Source organism: Euleptes europaea, chromosome 1 (assembly GCF_029931775.1).
Source record: "Euleptes europaea isolate rEulEur1 chromosome 1, rEulEur1.hap1, whole genome shotgun sequence".
In the NCBI taxonomy this organism is placed as follows: domain Eukaryota; kingdom Metazoa; phylum Chordata; class Lepidosauria; order Squamata; family Sphaerodactylidae; genus Euleptes; species Euleptes europaea.
This window is the reverse complement of record NC_079312.1, coordinates 117,919,930-117,935,906: the sequence shown is the minus strand read 5'-3', so window position 1 is coordinate 117,935,906 and position 15,977 is coordinate 117,919,930. Positions and strand designations below refer to the sequence as shown.

Sequence of the window (15,977 nt, the reverse complement as noted above, 5' to 3'; positions counted from 1 at the left end):
CCTTCCGGAAAATGTGAAATGTATTCCCAACAGAGAGACCAGCGTCACCCAGTAGTACATTTGCCTGGGGACGGATGAATCCCACATGTACACACACAGGCACAGGATGAGGGCATTGTAGGAGTGGATTCCCTTTTAGGGCAGTGTTGATTACTTTCAGATCTACAGAAAAAGGCAGGGCCCTGCCCTACTAACAATCCTCTTCACCTGGTGGCTGACTTTGAGTTGCCTTCAACGATTGAAGAAGAACGATTTAATGCTCTGGAGGAAATGGTACTTCTGTCTCTGCCTCAGCTTTTTGCGGATGATGGGGATCCAGACGAGCCCGCACACAACCAGCATGAGACCGAGCGACAGGAAAGCCGGCCCGCACAGTTTAAAAGCTTCTTTGGTTATGTTTGCGACTCTCGACGCTGTGAAGCAGGTCAGGCTGGTGATAGCCACACCAAAGAGGAAAACAGCTCCTCCCACTGACAATATGATAATTGGCTTGTGGTAAATATCCCACTTGTTCCGGGGGACAGCATTCCAGACAGACTCACTGCGTGAGCTGATGCACAGGGTGCTGGCTGTTTGGCTGGGCAGCAAATCCTTGTGCTCCGGAGACTTCTCTCCCTCCTCCATGCCTTTTGACTGGATTTCCATGACAACCAGTTTTAGAGGTTCAGGGTATTAACACCTGCAGGAGAGGGGAAAGGGGACAAAGGCAAAGGATATTTAGATTGCCATGGTTGTGATTCCTCTCTCTTCCCCTCAAATAGGACCAAGGGTTGCCAGGTCCTACCTGGCCTCCGGCGGGAGCCATCTATGCAGCCATGAGGGATAGCTTCTCCCACGCATGCACACAGTGTGATTCTGTCACTTCCAGGTTTACCCCGGAAGTGCTGCTTGTGCGGGACGGTCTAGCAATGCCCCTCCAAAAACTCTATGGAAACCATAGAGTTTTGAGGGAGATTGCTAGAGCGTCGTCAGCACTTCTGGGGTAACCACTGCCCCCCCATCCCAGCTGGCCTACTTCTGCCCACCAGCCAGCAGAGGGTCGGCAGGCAGCCCAGTGAGTTGGCACGCAATTGAGAACCCTAAAGCCACCCCCTCCAAGGGTTGCCAACTCTGGGTTGGTAAATACCTGGAAATTTAGGGGATGGGGGAGTCTGAAGAGTGCATGGTTTGGGGAGGGAAAGACTTCAATGGGGTATAATTATGGTTGCCAACCTCTAGGTACTAGCTGGAGATCTCTTGCTATTACAAATGATCTCCAGCTGATAGAGATCAGTTTACCTGGGAAAAAATGGCCACTTTGGTAATTGATCTATGGCATTGAAGTCCCTCCCCTCTCCAAACCCCACCCTCCTCAGGCTCTACCCCAAAAGTCTCCAGTAGGGTTGTGCCTATCAATATACCCAAACCAAAAATAAACCTGAAATTAGCTATTTCGGAAATATTCGGGTTTCGGGTAGACTGAATACCAAAACCTGGGAATCTGCCCAAAGCTGAATAGGCAATTTGCCTTTGCTCAGATGCACGGCTCTGTGCTTTCTCCCATTTTTCTATCTTTGACTGGTTTTGCCATGTTATTGGAGGCAACTTATTCTGACCAACCATCACCAGTGGGTTAATCAAGCATAAGGGTTATTCAAAAGATGGGGCTCACCCACTCCTGTCCAGAGGGATATACCTTCCAACTAAAAAGAACCAGCTTCGACAGCTGCTCACACCACCAGGCTTCCAAAGAAGATTTCTCAGCTGCGCGGATGAGCAGTCTCCTTCAGAACAGCCCCCATGGTCGAGTAGTCACCCCTAGTAGTGGCTTCGTTTCTCCGCACTGTGACCATCTCTTGAAATTAGATTTTTGATGATTATAATAAAGGACTGTTCACAGGATGTCATTTGCCACCAAAAGAAATGTTTTTCGTGCTTTATTTTTCTTGTATTTAAGCCTTTCCCCCTCAGTTTGGAAGCTAATTTGCACAGATATCACGCTATGCATCCCAGATACGAACGGAGCCCCCAGACTTTGAGGTGTCAGCATGCCAATCGGCTCTTTCCTTTAGTCCTTGGCAACGCTGAACTTCTGAACCTGAAAACCGATGGATAGCTTGGCTCGCAAATGCCTGGAGGATGGGGGTGACCCCTTTGCTGGCCTATAAAATTAGACCCCTTATCCAAAAGTTCACCAAACTTCGGTGACTGTCTAAGGAGAGTCCCTTGCAGCCATGCTGCAAATATTGTGACTCTACCTCCAACAATGTCCCCACAGGAGCTTTGAAAAAAATCACCATAGACTATAATGGACACAATTTTTTCCGGTAAACCCGGATATAAAGCCGAAATACCCCTTTACCATTATGGGTATTTGGCTTATTCTGGGTTTACCAAAAAAATTTGGGCCCAATAAACCTGAACTGAAAATTTATCGATTTTCTTTTTGCACAACCCTTATCTCCAGGTATTTCCCAACCCAGAGCTGGCAACCCTAGGTATAATACCATAGGATCTACCTTCCAAAGTGGCCATTTTCTCAGTTGTAATCTCAGATCTCCAGCTACCATCTGGAGGTTGCCAACCCTACTCCCTCCCTACCCCACTACAAGGCTGGGTGCAGAAGAAAGTGCTTTCTGTGCAGCCTGACTTGGATGGATCTGAGGCAGCAGTGATATGAGAGGAGACATGTGCCTGCCGTCTCTTCCTCCTATATCACCAGCTCCTGCTAGTTTGGCACCCCAAATCACCCCTGGGTCACTAGGTTTGTGGGCTGGCTCTGCTCCCAAGTGCTTAGATCATGATTCATCTCTTTATCTAGTTGCTATGCTTGGTTCATGTGCTTGAATGTTCATTGCTTCTGTCACATACCAGGTCTAAGCAGACAGGTTTAGGCCACTGTCTTCATTGTCGAAGATATTAAGCTGGAACCTATCCTTGGAACAGATTTTTCAGGGAGGATGTCTGAGAAACTGAGGCAAATAAAGGTTTCTAAGAATAGGTTCAAGGGCTATTTGACAAACTAAAAACTAGCAAATCACCACGTCCACACAGCATACATTCACGAGTTCTTGACCAAGAAATGAAATTGCTGATAGTCTAAAAAAATATATAATTTTCATTAATATCAAGCTTGTAAAATCACTAATATTACCCCAAGTGGAAAACAGCCAACATCACACTGCTTTTTAAAAGGGTTTTGTGGGAAACACCTGGAAACTAAACACCTGCCCCAAGAAATCAGTGGGAAGGATTGTTCTAGACCATATTGTTAAATAAGCAGAAGAATTAGATTTGCTGAAGAGAATTCAGCATGGCTTCTGTAAAGGGAAATCCTGTCTCACCAACTTCTTACAATTCTTCAGTTGTGTCAACAAACATATAGTCAGTTATCTGACAGATGCTGTGTACTTAGTCTTAAAAAAATGTTTCACGATATACCTCACCAAAGGCTTCTGAGTAAATTAAACATTCATGGGATAATAGAGTATGTCCTTTCATGGTCACTAGTTTAAAATGAAGCAAATAGGGTTGTGCATATTGATAAACTCTATCCTAAAATAAACCCAAAATTAGCCATTTCAGTAATTTTCAAGCTTCAGGTTTACCGAATGCCAAAACCTGGGGGTCTCTCCGAAGCTGAATAGGCTATTCCCAAAAAAGCCAAATAATTTGGCTATTCGCCTTTGCTCAGAGGCACGGCTCTGTTCTTTCACCCCTTTTTCTTTCTGTTTGGTTAGGGCCCCATAGTTGAGGCCCTTTTGAGGTAGGGGAAGTAATCAGAGCCAACTTGGTCTGACCACCTTTCCAGGAATATCACCCAACAGAAGACTAGTCTGCATAGCAGAAGAGTCATTTAAAAGATGGGGCTCACCCAGTCCTATCTGGAGGGATATACCTCCAACTAAAAAGTGCCAGCTTTGACTGCTGCTACCACCAGGCTTCCAAAGGAGACTTCTCAGCCATGTAGATGAGCACTCTCCTTCAGACAGCCCCCATGGTTAAGACTTGGGCTGGCTCTGATATCACCCCCCACCCCGAAAACCTGCTCTGAAACTGAAGGTCGCCCCGAGTAGAGGCTTCGTTTCTCCACACCATGACCATCTCTTGAAATCAGATTTTGATGACCATAATAAAAGACTATTCACAGATAGGCATTTGCCTGTTTTTCGTGCCTTATTTTTCTTGCATTTAAGCCCCTTTTCCTCAGTTTGGAAGCTGATTTGCATGGACACCCTGCTATGTGCCCCAAATATGTACAGAGCCCCCAGACTTTGAAATACCAGCCTGTCAATCAGCTTTTTCCACCAGTCCTTGGCAATGCTAAACTTCTGAACCTGAAAACCGATGGACAGCTCAGCTCGCAAATGCCTGGAGGATGGGGGCGACCCCTTTGCTGACCTATAGAATTGGACCCCCTGTCCCAAAGTTCACCATCCAAGGAGAGTCCCTTGCAGCCATGCTTCAAATTTGGTGACTCTACCTCTAAAAATGCCCCTACAGGAGCTTTGAAAAAAATCCCCATAGACTAAAATGGGCCTGAATTTTTTGGTAAACCCGGTAATAAGCCGAATAATGAAATTTACTGGAATGGGTATTTGGCTTATTCCAGGTTTACCAAAAAATCAGGCCCAATAAACCCGAACCTCCCAAAACATTTTTTGCCCAACCCTAGAAGCAAATAAATGAACAGTTTTTGCAGTAGAGGGAGGTGAATAGTGGGGTCTCCCAGGGAACGGTGCTGGACCTTGTGCTATTTATATCCGTGTTGGCGAACCTATGGCACGCGTGCCGGACTCGGCACGCCGAGCCCTCTCTGCGTGCACGCGTGGGTAAGTGGCTCGCTGGGGTTGCGTGAGAGGGCCAGGTGCACGGCAGCAGCATTCGCCCCCTCCCGAGCCTCCCGTCTGTCACTTCCAAAAAGCCTCCCGGGTCTGCGTCTGGGCCCCTCCCTCTCTCAGCTGAGCTGCGGCCGCGGCTCAGCTATTCCTCGGCCCCAGCTAGCCTCTTCAGCTCGAGCTCATTTTATCCGGCCCCTGACTGCCTGCATAGGCCTGGAGCTCCATGGCTCGCCTGCTGAGCCCCGGAGCTCCATGGAGCTAGCTGTCACTAGCTGTGGCCTCCTCCTGGCACTTCGGGCTTTGCTAGGAGGCAGAAGTGCATGCCGGCACCGAACCTTCCTCCCCTTCCCAGCTTGCCTGTGTCTGTGTGGTGGGGCGCGACTTCTGCCGCACCCCAGTGCCGCGACTTCTGCCGCACCCCAGTCACGCAGACTAAAGCTGCTGGGGCGGCCGAGACTCATGACACCGGGCCTGCTGGGCCCCTGTACAGCCCTCCCCCTGCTCGACCCCCCCGGCCACACTCCCGCACCACGGCTTAATGCTGAGGGGGCGGCCCTGACTCGTGCCGCCAGGGCCTCACCAGCCTGCGCACTAGCCGCACCGCTGGCTTGGTGGGCCCCTGTGTGTGTGTGGCCTGGTGCGTGCATGGGAACCGGGAAGGCTTCTCTCTCTCCCCCTCCCTCTCCTTCCCTCCCCTCTCCTTCCGCACGGTAACTGCTGGGGCACAAGCGGGGGGGGGAGGGGCGAGATAACATCCACGTGGGCCCCTTTGACTCTGCAGCGGGCGGGCGAGCACGTTTCCACGTGGCTGACACACACATCTCCTGCCTTTGCTGCCAGCTGAGAAATTAACACCTGTTTGCGGTGGCCATTGAGCTGATGGCGCGAAACCTCCGAGGGGGAGGGGTGGGCGAGAGTGTACAGCCCTCCTCGTCTGGGGTGGTGGGAGACAGCGTGCCTGCTCTGTGCAGGGATCAAGGTGCCTTTGACTGTTTGTTTGTTTGTGTGTGTGTGTGTGTGTGTGTGTGTCTTGGATGAGGTGCTGCATGTGGACTCGGTGGGCGGAGGCTTTCGCAGCGGAACTGACGGGTTTTGGGCCGGCTGAGCTGTGGGGTCGAAAGGGGGGCAGGGCGGCCCGCGGCCACCTTTGGGACGGACACGGGCACAGACATGTCGGGCTCGGAGTGGCTCATGGGTTTTGAACGCACACCGCCGAGCTGCTGGCCTTTTGACTTCGCTGTATGTTCTCGGAGCTTTCCCTCTCTGGCCATTTACGCACGGAAGGTTTTGCCTTGGATTTGCCGCTCTTTAGATGCACATTTTCCCCATCTGAATTCTCAAAACTCTGCATGGGGGCTTGCTTTTGAGTTTTAAGAATTTGGGTGGGGGGAAGCAAGCCCTGATGTAGAGTTTTGAGAATTCAGATGGGGAACATGTGCATCTAAAGAGCGGCAAATCCAAGGCAATCCCAGTCATCTCCAGTTCAAGGGACTAGCCTGAGACCCTGGAGAGCCACTGCCGGGTTGAGTAGACAGTACTGACTTTGATGGACTGAAGGTCTGATTCAGTAGAAGGCAGCTTCATGTGTTCCCTCCCTCTCCTTCCTTCCTTTTCGGCATAGCCTCTGCCAGGGTTGCCAACCTCCAGGTGGTGGTAGGGAAACAGGCACCTCTATACTAATACCAAAGGTTAGGAAAATAGTATAGGAGCGAAGAACATTTACAAACAAGGTGCAATTTATATAAGCTACTGAGATACCTATATACATACAATGTACAAACACAAGTAACCACACTATAACCAACACACAGTATGTACAAAATATACAATCAAAGGGCAAAAAGTCTTTCAAAGGTCTCAGCAGAGTACCAAGTAAGTAATGAGTTCAAGTTCAATATTAAAGATGAATGAGAAGCCACAATCTTCAATAGGATACGGCCGTTTCAACTTCACAATAATGTAGAATCCTTCTTCAGTCCTTCAGTGAATTGCTTCTAAAGAGTGTATAGTCATACACAATCATTTTCATATCCCACACAGGGTAAGTATAAATCAGGTTACTATAAGACATCCAAAAGGTACTTCACATCATGCAGCATTGGTTATAGTGTGGTTACTTGTGTTTGTACATACTATTTTCCTAACCTCCAGGTGGTGGCTGGAGACCTGGCAACCCTAGCCTCTCTCCCCCCGCCACCGGGAGATCTACAGCTGGTATGGCCCAAAATTCTTCCTCTTCCCCTAGATTCCAGGTTAAATTGCCGTGTTGGCACTTTGCGATAAATAAGTGGGTTTGGGGTTGCAGTTTGGGGACTCGGTCTCTAAAAGGTTCGCCATCACTGATTTATATATTCATAAATAACCTGGAACTAGAGGTGAAGTTTGTAGTGGAGTTTGTAGATGACACAAGATTATTTAGGATCATGAACACACACAAGGGAATTTTGAGGAGCTCCAAAGGGGCCTCTCCAAACCACTGATGATGTGAATTTCTCAGTGCATCTGTTTGGCACTTGAACTTACCTTTTTCGAATCTCACGATCAGGGATATGTTTGAGTTACACTCAGCCACTCAGACAGCTGCTGAAAAGTTTGCACCTGCCTTTTTTGTCAGAAGCCGACTCAGGGGCAAACAGAGCCAAAGGACAACCAGGGCAGCTGCCATGAGTCCCACACTGGATGGGGCTATGCTGGAGGGCTCCGGCCCCGCAGCTGGTGCGGCACCACCTCTGTTGGCCTCTCTGCAATCTCTGAAGTCATGGCAGGTGGCAGCAGCTTCAGGGCAGAAGCTGGACAAACTAGGGTGGCCCCAGGTGGGGGTTGTGGTAGTTATTATGAGGCCCCATCTTTGATTTTTGCACAGTGTTCTGAAATTACTAAGGCCAACTCATAGCTGATTGGGGGATCGGATCTGCTACTCCCCTCAGCAAAACAGCTACACAGTGAAGTTGCAAAAAGGAGAGGAGAAAGAACTGGTTTCTCTTCCTTTGCCTCCATGCTGGGCAGGGATATCAGCAATGCTTCTGAGCACCCCCATTGCAAAAAGGAGAGGGGAAAGAGCTTGCTTCTCTTCTCTGCAGCCCATGCTGACAGCTTTGGGTGGGGAAAAGTGAAGGGAAGTCAGCTGGGCTTCTGACCACCACCACCCCTCTAAATGTGCTGCATCTTAGCATGTCTTGGAGGCAGCATCGTTTCCAGGAAGTGAGATCAGAAGAACCCAACTTCCAGTTAATCACCTGGGAGTTGACTCCTGTCCCCCCACCCCAGGGGGAAAAAAACTTTATTGGATACAGAGCAAACTTTCCCCAGCAGGAGTTCAGAAGCTGACTCCCAGCTTATCCCTCACCAGCTGTCACCTTCTGATAGGTGCATGTAGCCTGTTCCTGCAAATACACCCAAACAGATTGTGAACGGATGAACAGCCTGCTGATTAATTGGTTGTCTGGTCACCACTGGCAAATGGGAAGTCAGCTTGAACTGTCAGGTGTTCAAGCATCCTTGGTCTAGACTGGGTAAATGGATAGAAGGTCAGATGGAATCCTGTATAAGTGCAAAGTGATGTATATCATGGCAATTCCCCCCCCCACACACACACATTTTGCATATACACCGATGAGTTCTGAATTGGTATAACATACCAAGAAGATATCCTTGGGGTTGTGGCAGATAGCTTGGTGAACAAGTCAACTCAGCATGATGCAGCAATTAAAAAAGCAAACTCCATGCTAAAAATCATCAAGAAAAGCACTGAGACTAAAACTTGAGTATAGCTGCTTCTCAAAGGGGGCAGTGGGGCTTTGAATTGCTTTGTTGCATTAATAGAATATCCATATCCCAATTCATGCTGCACTGCTTGTGTTCCTAACCACAGGGCAATTTGTGCTTTCTTTCTACTAGAGCTTTTGTTCCTATTGGCATGGTGTTAGTCTGTGCTTCACAGTCCATGCAAGTGATTTATGATGCAATCCTAAGAACACTTTCCTGGGAGTAAGTTCCATTGAATAGACCTTAGTAGACCTTCTTGAATTGCTGTCTAGGGTTGCCAACCTCCAGGTACTGGAAGGAAAAATACACCTATGCTATAACAAAGCATTTAGCAAGAAAAAACAGCACAAGGCTCTGTATATATTCAATTTGCAAAAGTTATATTAAATAGAAAATATTACAAACAACAAACAATGTGACAAATGTGAATATCACCCAATTAGTGATCAAACAACATAGAAAATACAAACATGGAAAAATCTCTCAATAAGCATCAAATAAGATTTTGCTCAAGATTACAGTATCATAATTCCACAAATTTTGAATAGTGCATCGAATACAATTTTTCTTTCATCTTGCCCATAGGGCTAAAGATGAAGTTGAGTTAGTTTCTCAGTTAATCTTCTCAGCCAGAAAGGAAAATAGGAACACCTTCTGGATTATTTTGCACGTTTTCGCCACTAGGGGCTTCATCAGCATGTCCACAGCACAAACTGCTCCTAACCGCCCCGCAGGGCTTGTCCTGTTGACTCTACCTCTCAAGGCTGGTTCACCTAATCTCCAGCCAATAGAGATCAGTTCCCCTGGAGAAAATGGCTGCTTTGGCAATTGGACTCTATGGCATTGAAGCCCCTCCCCAAACCCCGCCTTCCTCAAACACTGTCCCCAAAATCTCCTGCCAATGGCAACCCTATTGCTGTCTTAGCCACAGCCAAGCTAAGAGAACTTCTTTTGTAAGGCTCTTTATGCACCAGTTGCTCCCAATAGCACTTCACTCCATCTTGGAGCTCTTTAGGTAAGATGGGAACAAGACCTATATGGTTAATAAAGCTTCACAGGCCAGGGGACAAGACTTCTATGATGGGAATAAAGACTATATAAAGTTTAAAAGGAAACCAGACTTTGGTGTGGGATTTTGCAGGCAAGGAGCACGGAGGGACCTGTCCAGGCTAATACACACAGCATATTGTCCAAGCAGAACCTATTTTGGTACCACTTGCCCTTTAGTTCTCTATACACCACCACCCTGTCCAGTTTATCTTATGTCAGTGTGTGCTGGGAGAAGGATCCACCCTCCCACATGCCAGTGTCATATGAGCCATTATTTGTAGCCCCTTCTTCCTTGTCTACCCCGGGAAGTCAATATGAAAGCACCCTCCCTTGCAAAGCAAAGAACGCTGGGAAGGGCGTCTATCAAAGACACAGAAGCAAAACAATTAGACTCCAGTTTAGAATGCCTTTGATTTTTGGGGGGTGGTTTTTTTATGCCCCTCCCCCTCCCCTCGCCGCCAATGTGGATGCGTTCAATATCAAAGTGAAGCAGCTGTGCAAAGAGTTGGGCAACTTTCATCAGCAGACATGCAGGTACAGGTAGGGGCAAACTAGACATAACAACATCCACAGTCGGACCTGTGGATGCTGCCACCATTTTAAAGTGTTTTTAAAAAATACCATGGGGGCCCAATCCTGATTGGGTCAATAGTGCGGCGGGCTGAATTGCTCTTTTCCCCATCCTTTGCACACCTTTGTGGGGAGTGGCCGTCTCGGCCCTTGAAAAGGTTTGTGCGTGGTAGAGAACAAGAGCACTGCAGCCTGCCAAGCTGTGGACCTTATCAGTATTGGGCCCCCATAGCATTTTTAAATTGCTTAACCACTACACCATGCTGGCTCTCCCAGAGAGAAGACAGAATGTCCCAGTGAGAGGTCACTTCTCCACCCGGCTGGTTCACTAAAGCTGCTGTCTTCCCATCCCTTCAAGAGGGGTTTGGACTTGATGGCCGTTGTGGTCTCTTCCAACCTTGTGAACTTGTGACTCGTTCAGATTCTATCTGACTCTCAAGATTTACAAAACGTTCATTTCCTGTATCACAAAAGTGGCCTTTGGAGCACCTAGGATGGTTTGCTCTTAAGGGCTGTTTTTCTGCACAGTGGTAATATACTGCTCGGGCATCTTCCTGAGAAGACTAACTTTCTCCTTGCCAGCTGTGCTCCAGTGGTTGAGGAGATGTGTCCTGCAGTATGCCCTGAGCACACCTAATTGGAGACCAAGACCATTAGGACACTAGGAATGTAACATATTACAAGCCTGGAGTCACACATTCTATGATTACCTGCCAAACAAAGGTTGTGCAGAACTTGCAACAAAGCCCTGACTGCAAACAAGCTCCACCACTTGAGCTCCATGAATTGACGATGAGCAGGACTGAAGGGTCTTATTAAGCTGGAGTAGAACTTTACTCCTTCCCCTCCAGAGCTCACTTGGTACATAACAAGAGGCAAGTCCTCCTCTTACACCAGATAGTCAGGGAGGCTGATAGCAGCCAAAGTTCCCGCTGCTCTCAGCTGTCCAGAAGTCCTGAGCCTGCCCTACCCCTCTCCAAAGCCATCTACTTGTGTGCAAGGTTCTGCAAATCTCTCCCTGGCCTCTAGGCTAAATGGGCATTTGTCTGATTGGCCATGTCCCAGGTTGGGTTTCTGCAGTGGAGGGACTGGTGATCTGGTTATATCTTCCAGGGAGAATTCCCCATCCCTTTGGGAACTAGAAAGCAACATCTGCAGACATTCTGGTGCACTGCATAGCTTTTCCACATGCATTAGTGGCAGAACTAAGAAGGGTCAAAGGACTGTGACAAGTTCCTTATTATTGTCATGTGGTCTCTTGATTTCTGCAACTGTAGTGTACGGCATGTGTCACAACACATGAAGCTGCCTTATACTGAATCAGACCCTTGGTCCATCAAAGTCAGTATTGTCTACTGGGACCGGCAGCAGCTCTCCAGGGTCTTAGGCAGAGGTCTTTCACATCACCTACTTGCCTGGTCCTTTTAACTGGAGATGCCAGGGATTGAACCTGGGACCTTCTGCATGCCAAGCAGATGCTCTACCACTGAGCCACAGCCCCTTGCCATGTGTAGTCCAGGAAGGAAGTGGCAGCTGAGAGCCATTGACCAGAAGTTGGATGAACAGGCATGAGACCTACCCTTGGCCCTGCTAGGACAAGGCGTGAATAACCTGGAAACTTCATCACAATTGCTAACATTTTGGTTTTCTAAGAAGTGCCCAAGGTATGACTTTGGGAAACTCTTCACAGATGGGGCGAGGGCAGTTCCATCCACCTGCTGTCTGCTCTGGAGCCAAGGTTGGAACACCCTGTTCAACCCTGCTTTGAAATAATGATATTACAGAGCCATAGACGAGGCAGTTCTTACATGAAATGAAAATGTTAACTACTGTCCAGAAGGATTTCATTTTGGGGGATTATGATTACCATTTTCAGCATCCCCCAGATCAATGAGAGCCAGAGCTCAGTGCTGTTTCCCATAGACTGACCCAGCACCCACTGATCCTAAAGAGAGGCAGTGTGTGTGACAAGGGTTGCCTGCCACAATACCCACAGTGACTTGTGTGCACACGCTTTAGAGATGCCTGAGGAAAACATGCCTTTCCCTGGGACACTTCCTGTGTTCCCAAATTGAATCCTGATGGGCAGGGTACATATGAACACATGAAGCTGCCTTGTACCGAATGAGACTATTGGTTCATCAAGGCCAGTACTGTCTACTCAGACTGGCAGTGGCTCTCCAAGTTATCAGGGGAAGGTTTTTCACATCACCTATTACCTGACCCTTTTAACTGGAGATGCCAGGGATTGAACCTGGGACGTTTTGCATGCCAAGTAGATGCTCTGCCACAAAGCCATGGCCCCTCCCTGTAGCTATAGCATAAGCATTATTCATAGGTTCTGCCCCAGCTGGGACTGTTTGCCTTCACTGAAGACCGCAGTTAGGCCAGTGAATACAGATAAGAGTCAAAGGTGGTGGCAGCCTCACTTATTTCAAGAAGGGTTCTCTCTTTGCTGGGTGCATCCCAATCCACAGCCCCTCTCCACCCATGCAGAGGGTGAATTTTGTACCATCTCCAAATTTGATGTAATGGCTCCATAAGAAAGAAATAGAAACCAGTTATGGTCTATCCTGGGGTAGAAGACTAAAACTAAACACCTCCGCTCCGATTCCTATAGGAGCCTGTAAAGTAAGGGATCTTGGACCAGTGCATTTGAGGGGGTTTCAGGGCCCCCTCCTGCTACCCATTACACACACACACACACACACAAAATACCAGCCCCGTCCATTACAACAGCAAGTATTACTACTTACATGACCAGGGGCTGCATGCAGTTGGACGACTGCTGTGCGTAGGCAGGGAATGTGTCCTAAGTGGATGCTGCGATTTCCTAAGTAGCTTTGCTCCCAGCCTCAGATATTCTCTCTGATATCATCTGCATTGAGTGGCTCATAAACCATGGAGCATATTCCAGCTCAGATGAGCTCACCCGCCTAGCAGCCAGTGGCTAGCTTTAACCCTTCACTTGCTGAAGTTCAGTCCATAGGATGAGCTGCAATACAAGTTGCCTTAATGCACGAGCTGTGTCTTCCCCATTAGGAGAACAGGAGTAGATATGTAAACATTTGATGGTTCCAGCCCAGCTTAGACAAAGGAAAATCAACACACAACTTGGGGAGTGCTTCAAAGGAGACAGCACATTGACTCTGATCATACATCCTTACTCATTATGTGATCTCTGTCATCAAATATTCAGTTTCCATGTCTGCATAATGGAAACAAACTGGGTCTAATAGCAGGTGTTTCTAAAGGAAAAGAACATGAACGTGGTCTGAACTGAGAAATCACCTCGAACATTTCTAAACTGGTACTAAACTGTTTCACACATCTCTAATGAAAAGCTCTATTTCACATTCAGAACCATCCCATAAAGTCTGAAATATGCTTAGCATAGTTTCATTAATTTCATTAAATGTCATTAAAATGTACACAGGAAATATAGAAAACATATAGGAAACGTGAACATAGTGGACCCAGCCCAGGTTTAGAGTTCATCAGCTCTGCAGAAAGAAAAGGAAATAAATAATAATAATAATAATGTGCTTAGATAACAACATCTCATTAATTTCGCTGATTTATATATGGGAAATATTTCAAGAAAAGCTGGCAAATATTTCCATAGAATCTCTCTATGTTAAAAACTCATGTGTCCAGGTATATGAAGAAACTTTAATTTCCCAAGTATGTCTTTTAGCTATTAGTGATGTGTGACACATCCAGACTTCCTCTTATTTTCCCAAAGTTGCAATTCATTGGAAAATAGCCCACTATTCCTTAGAAATATAAGAAGATAGAAACAAAACGTAAGTAGATAAAGGCCCTCAATTGCCTCCAGCCTCAATGATTCGATTACTGGGCAAATCCCACAACACATGTGATTTTGCTTCTGCTACACCTTAGAACTTCGCCTGTTAGACCACTGCCCACCAAACTCTGAGGGCAATTTTGTTTTGTATCAAACTAACTTAAAATCGAGGTGTCAGGAAATGATACCATATCTCCTCAGCAATGTATTCCTTTGTTCAACAGCGTGGTGTAGTGGTTAAGAGTGGTGGTTTGGAGCGGTGGACTCTGATCTGGAGAACCAGGTTCGGTTCCCTACTTTTCCACATGAGAGACGAAGGCTACATCTGGTGAACTGGATTTGTTTCCCCACTCCTCCACATGAAGCCTGCTGGGTGACCTTGGGCTAGTCACAGCTCTCTTCGAGCTCTCTCAGCCTCACCTACCTCACAGGGTGTCTGTTGTGGGGAGGGGAAGGGAAGGAGATTGTAAGCCGGTTTGATTCTTCCTTAAGTGGTAGAGAAAGGCGGCATATAAAAACCAACTCTTCTTCTTCTTCTTCTTCTTCTTCTTATTATTATTATTATTATTATTATTATTACTGGTAGGAAGGTGTTCCAATGATTTCACGTAAAGCCGTTTACCTGAAATTTAAACTCATTGCCTCTCATAACTCCCAGTGGCAAGCAAAGATCTGTATTTCACTCCTTATTTAATTTTAGAGACTGCTGTTGTTTACCTCATCCCCTGCCGAGACGCCACTAAAGGACCTGCTTGGGGAACATTTGAAAAAGATGGATGCATTTCATTTGTTGTGCTAGCAGTGTTCCTGGAGATTCATGTATTTTTACCTTCCTTCTTTTCAACATTTGTGGTGTATGGGCAGGGGTGCACGAGGGTTGTACTTAATAGGGAGAGAGATGGTTCAATGTAAGGTCCCGAATTTAGCAGCATGGGGGTGGGGAGAGTAGATTAAAGGAGAATGGGTTCAGAGGGATTGGGAAGAGACTCTCCTGGATGGACAGCAAAAGCTTTGAAATGGGTGGCAGCTCAGGGAGCATTTAGTTCCTGGGGTCTGGAAGCACATCACTTTACATCAGGCAGTGAACCATTGACAGCGGGAGCTCTTTAGGGAAGCTCACGCTGCCTCATTTTTTATTTTTTTAAATTGAATACTAAGAGAATGATCTGGTTCTTTCCTGGCTTGAAGCAATCTGTGCGAGTACCCTGGAATGCATGGCAAGTGGATCAACAGGAGATGGGAGTAGCAAAAGAATGGCTCTTGTTGAAAGTAGGCATGGATGCAGCTATAGATTAGCTTAAAGAGGTGCTGCTACCACCTAGTGGTAAGAAATGAAACAAAACAACTAGGAATGTGAACCCACCCACCCCAATTACTTGTTTCTGGAACTGGATTTTGGGAAAAGCCTAAATACTGGTATTCAGGGAAATTCAGATCGCCCAATACCAGTTCTGAATTCGTTTTTTTTTTTTACTGGGATTCCAAAATTATTTGGGTTCCAGTATTCACTACAGGGGTTAATGACACCAAAATTGAAAGACCTAGCTCCTGTTTACTAAAGATCCTCCAAGTTCCAAGCATATTGGACTAAGGGGTAAAGGGAAGATGACTGGGGGGAAGGCAATGGCAAACCACCCCATAAACAGTCTGCCTGGTAAACATCAGGATGTGACGTCACCCCATGGGTCAGGAATGACCTAGTGCTTGCACAGGGGACCTTTCCCTTTAATGCACTTAGTCCTGGGGATAGGGTAGGAGTCTGAACAATTAGATTTTTATTTATATATTGTCCGTCCCCCTGCCAGTATTTACCATTCATCCAGTATTCCTCCAATATTCAAGTGACTTACACTTGCAAGCTGGCAATACACACGGAGAGTGTAGTGGTTAAAAGTGGTGGTTTGGAGTGGTGGTTTGAGCCCATGGGCTTTAGGCTTGACACCCCTGGTATAGAGAGAAAGTTG

At 47.0% G+C, this 15,977-nt stretch overlaps 1 protein-coding gene across 1 annotated transcript; it reads right to left on the bottom strand.

The window, feature by feature from the left end:
- Positions 1–231: 231 nt before the first annotated feature.
- PIRT (phosphoinositide interacting regulator of transient receptor potential channels) lies at positions 232–13,073 on the bottom strand. The gene is made up of 2 exons (XM_056866998.1): positions 12,962–13,073; positions 232–679 (listed from the first exon to the last, which is right to left on the bottom strand). The coding sequence occupies exon 2, from the start codon at positions 643–645 to the stop codon at positions 232–234; it is 414 nt and encodes a 137-aa protein (XP_056722976.1). The 5' UTR covers positions 646–679; positions 12,962–13,073.
- Positions 13,074–15,977: the final 2,904 nt, after the last annotated feature.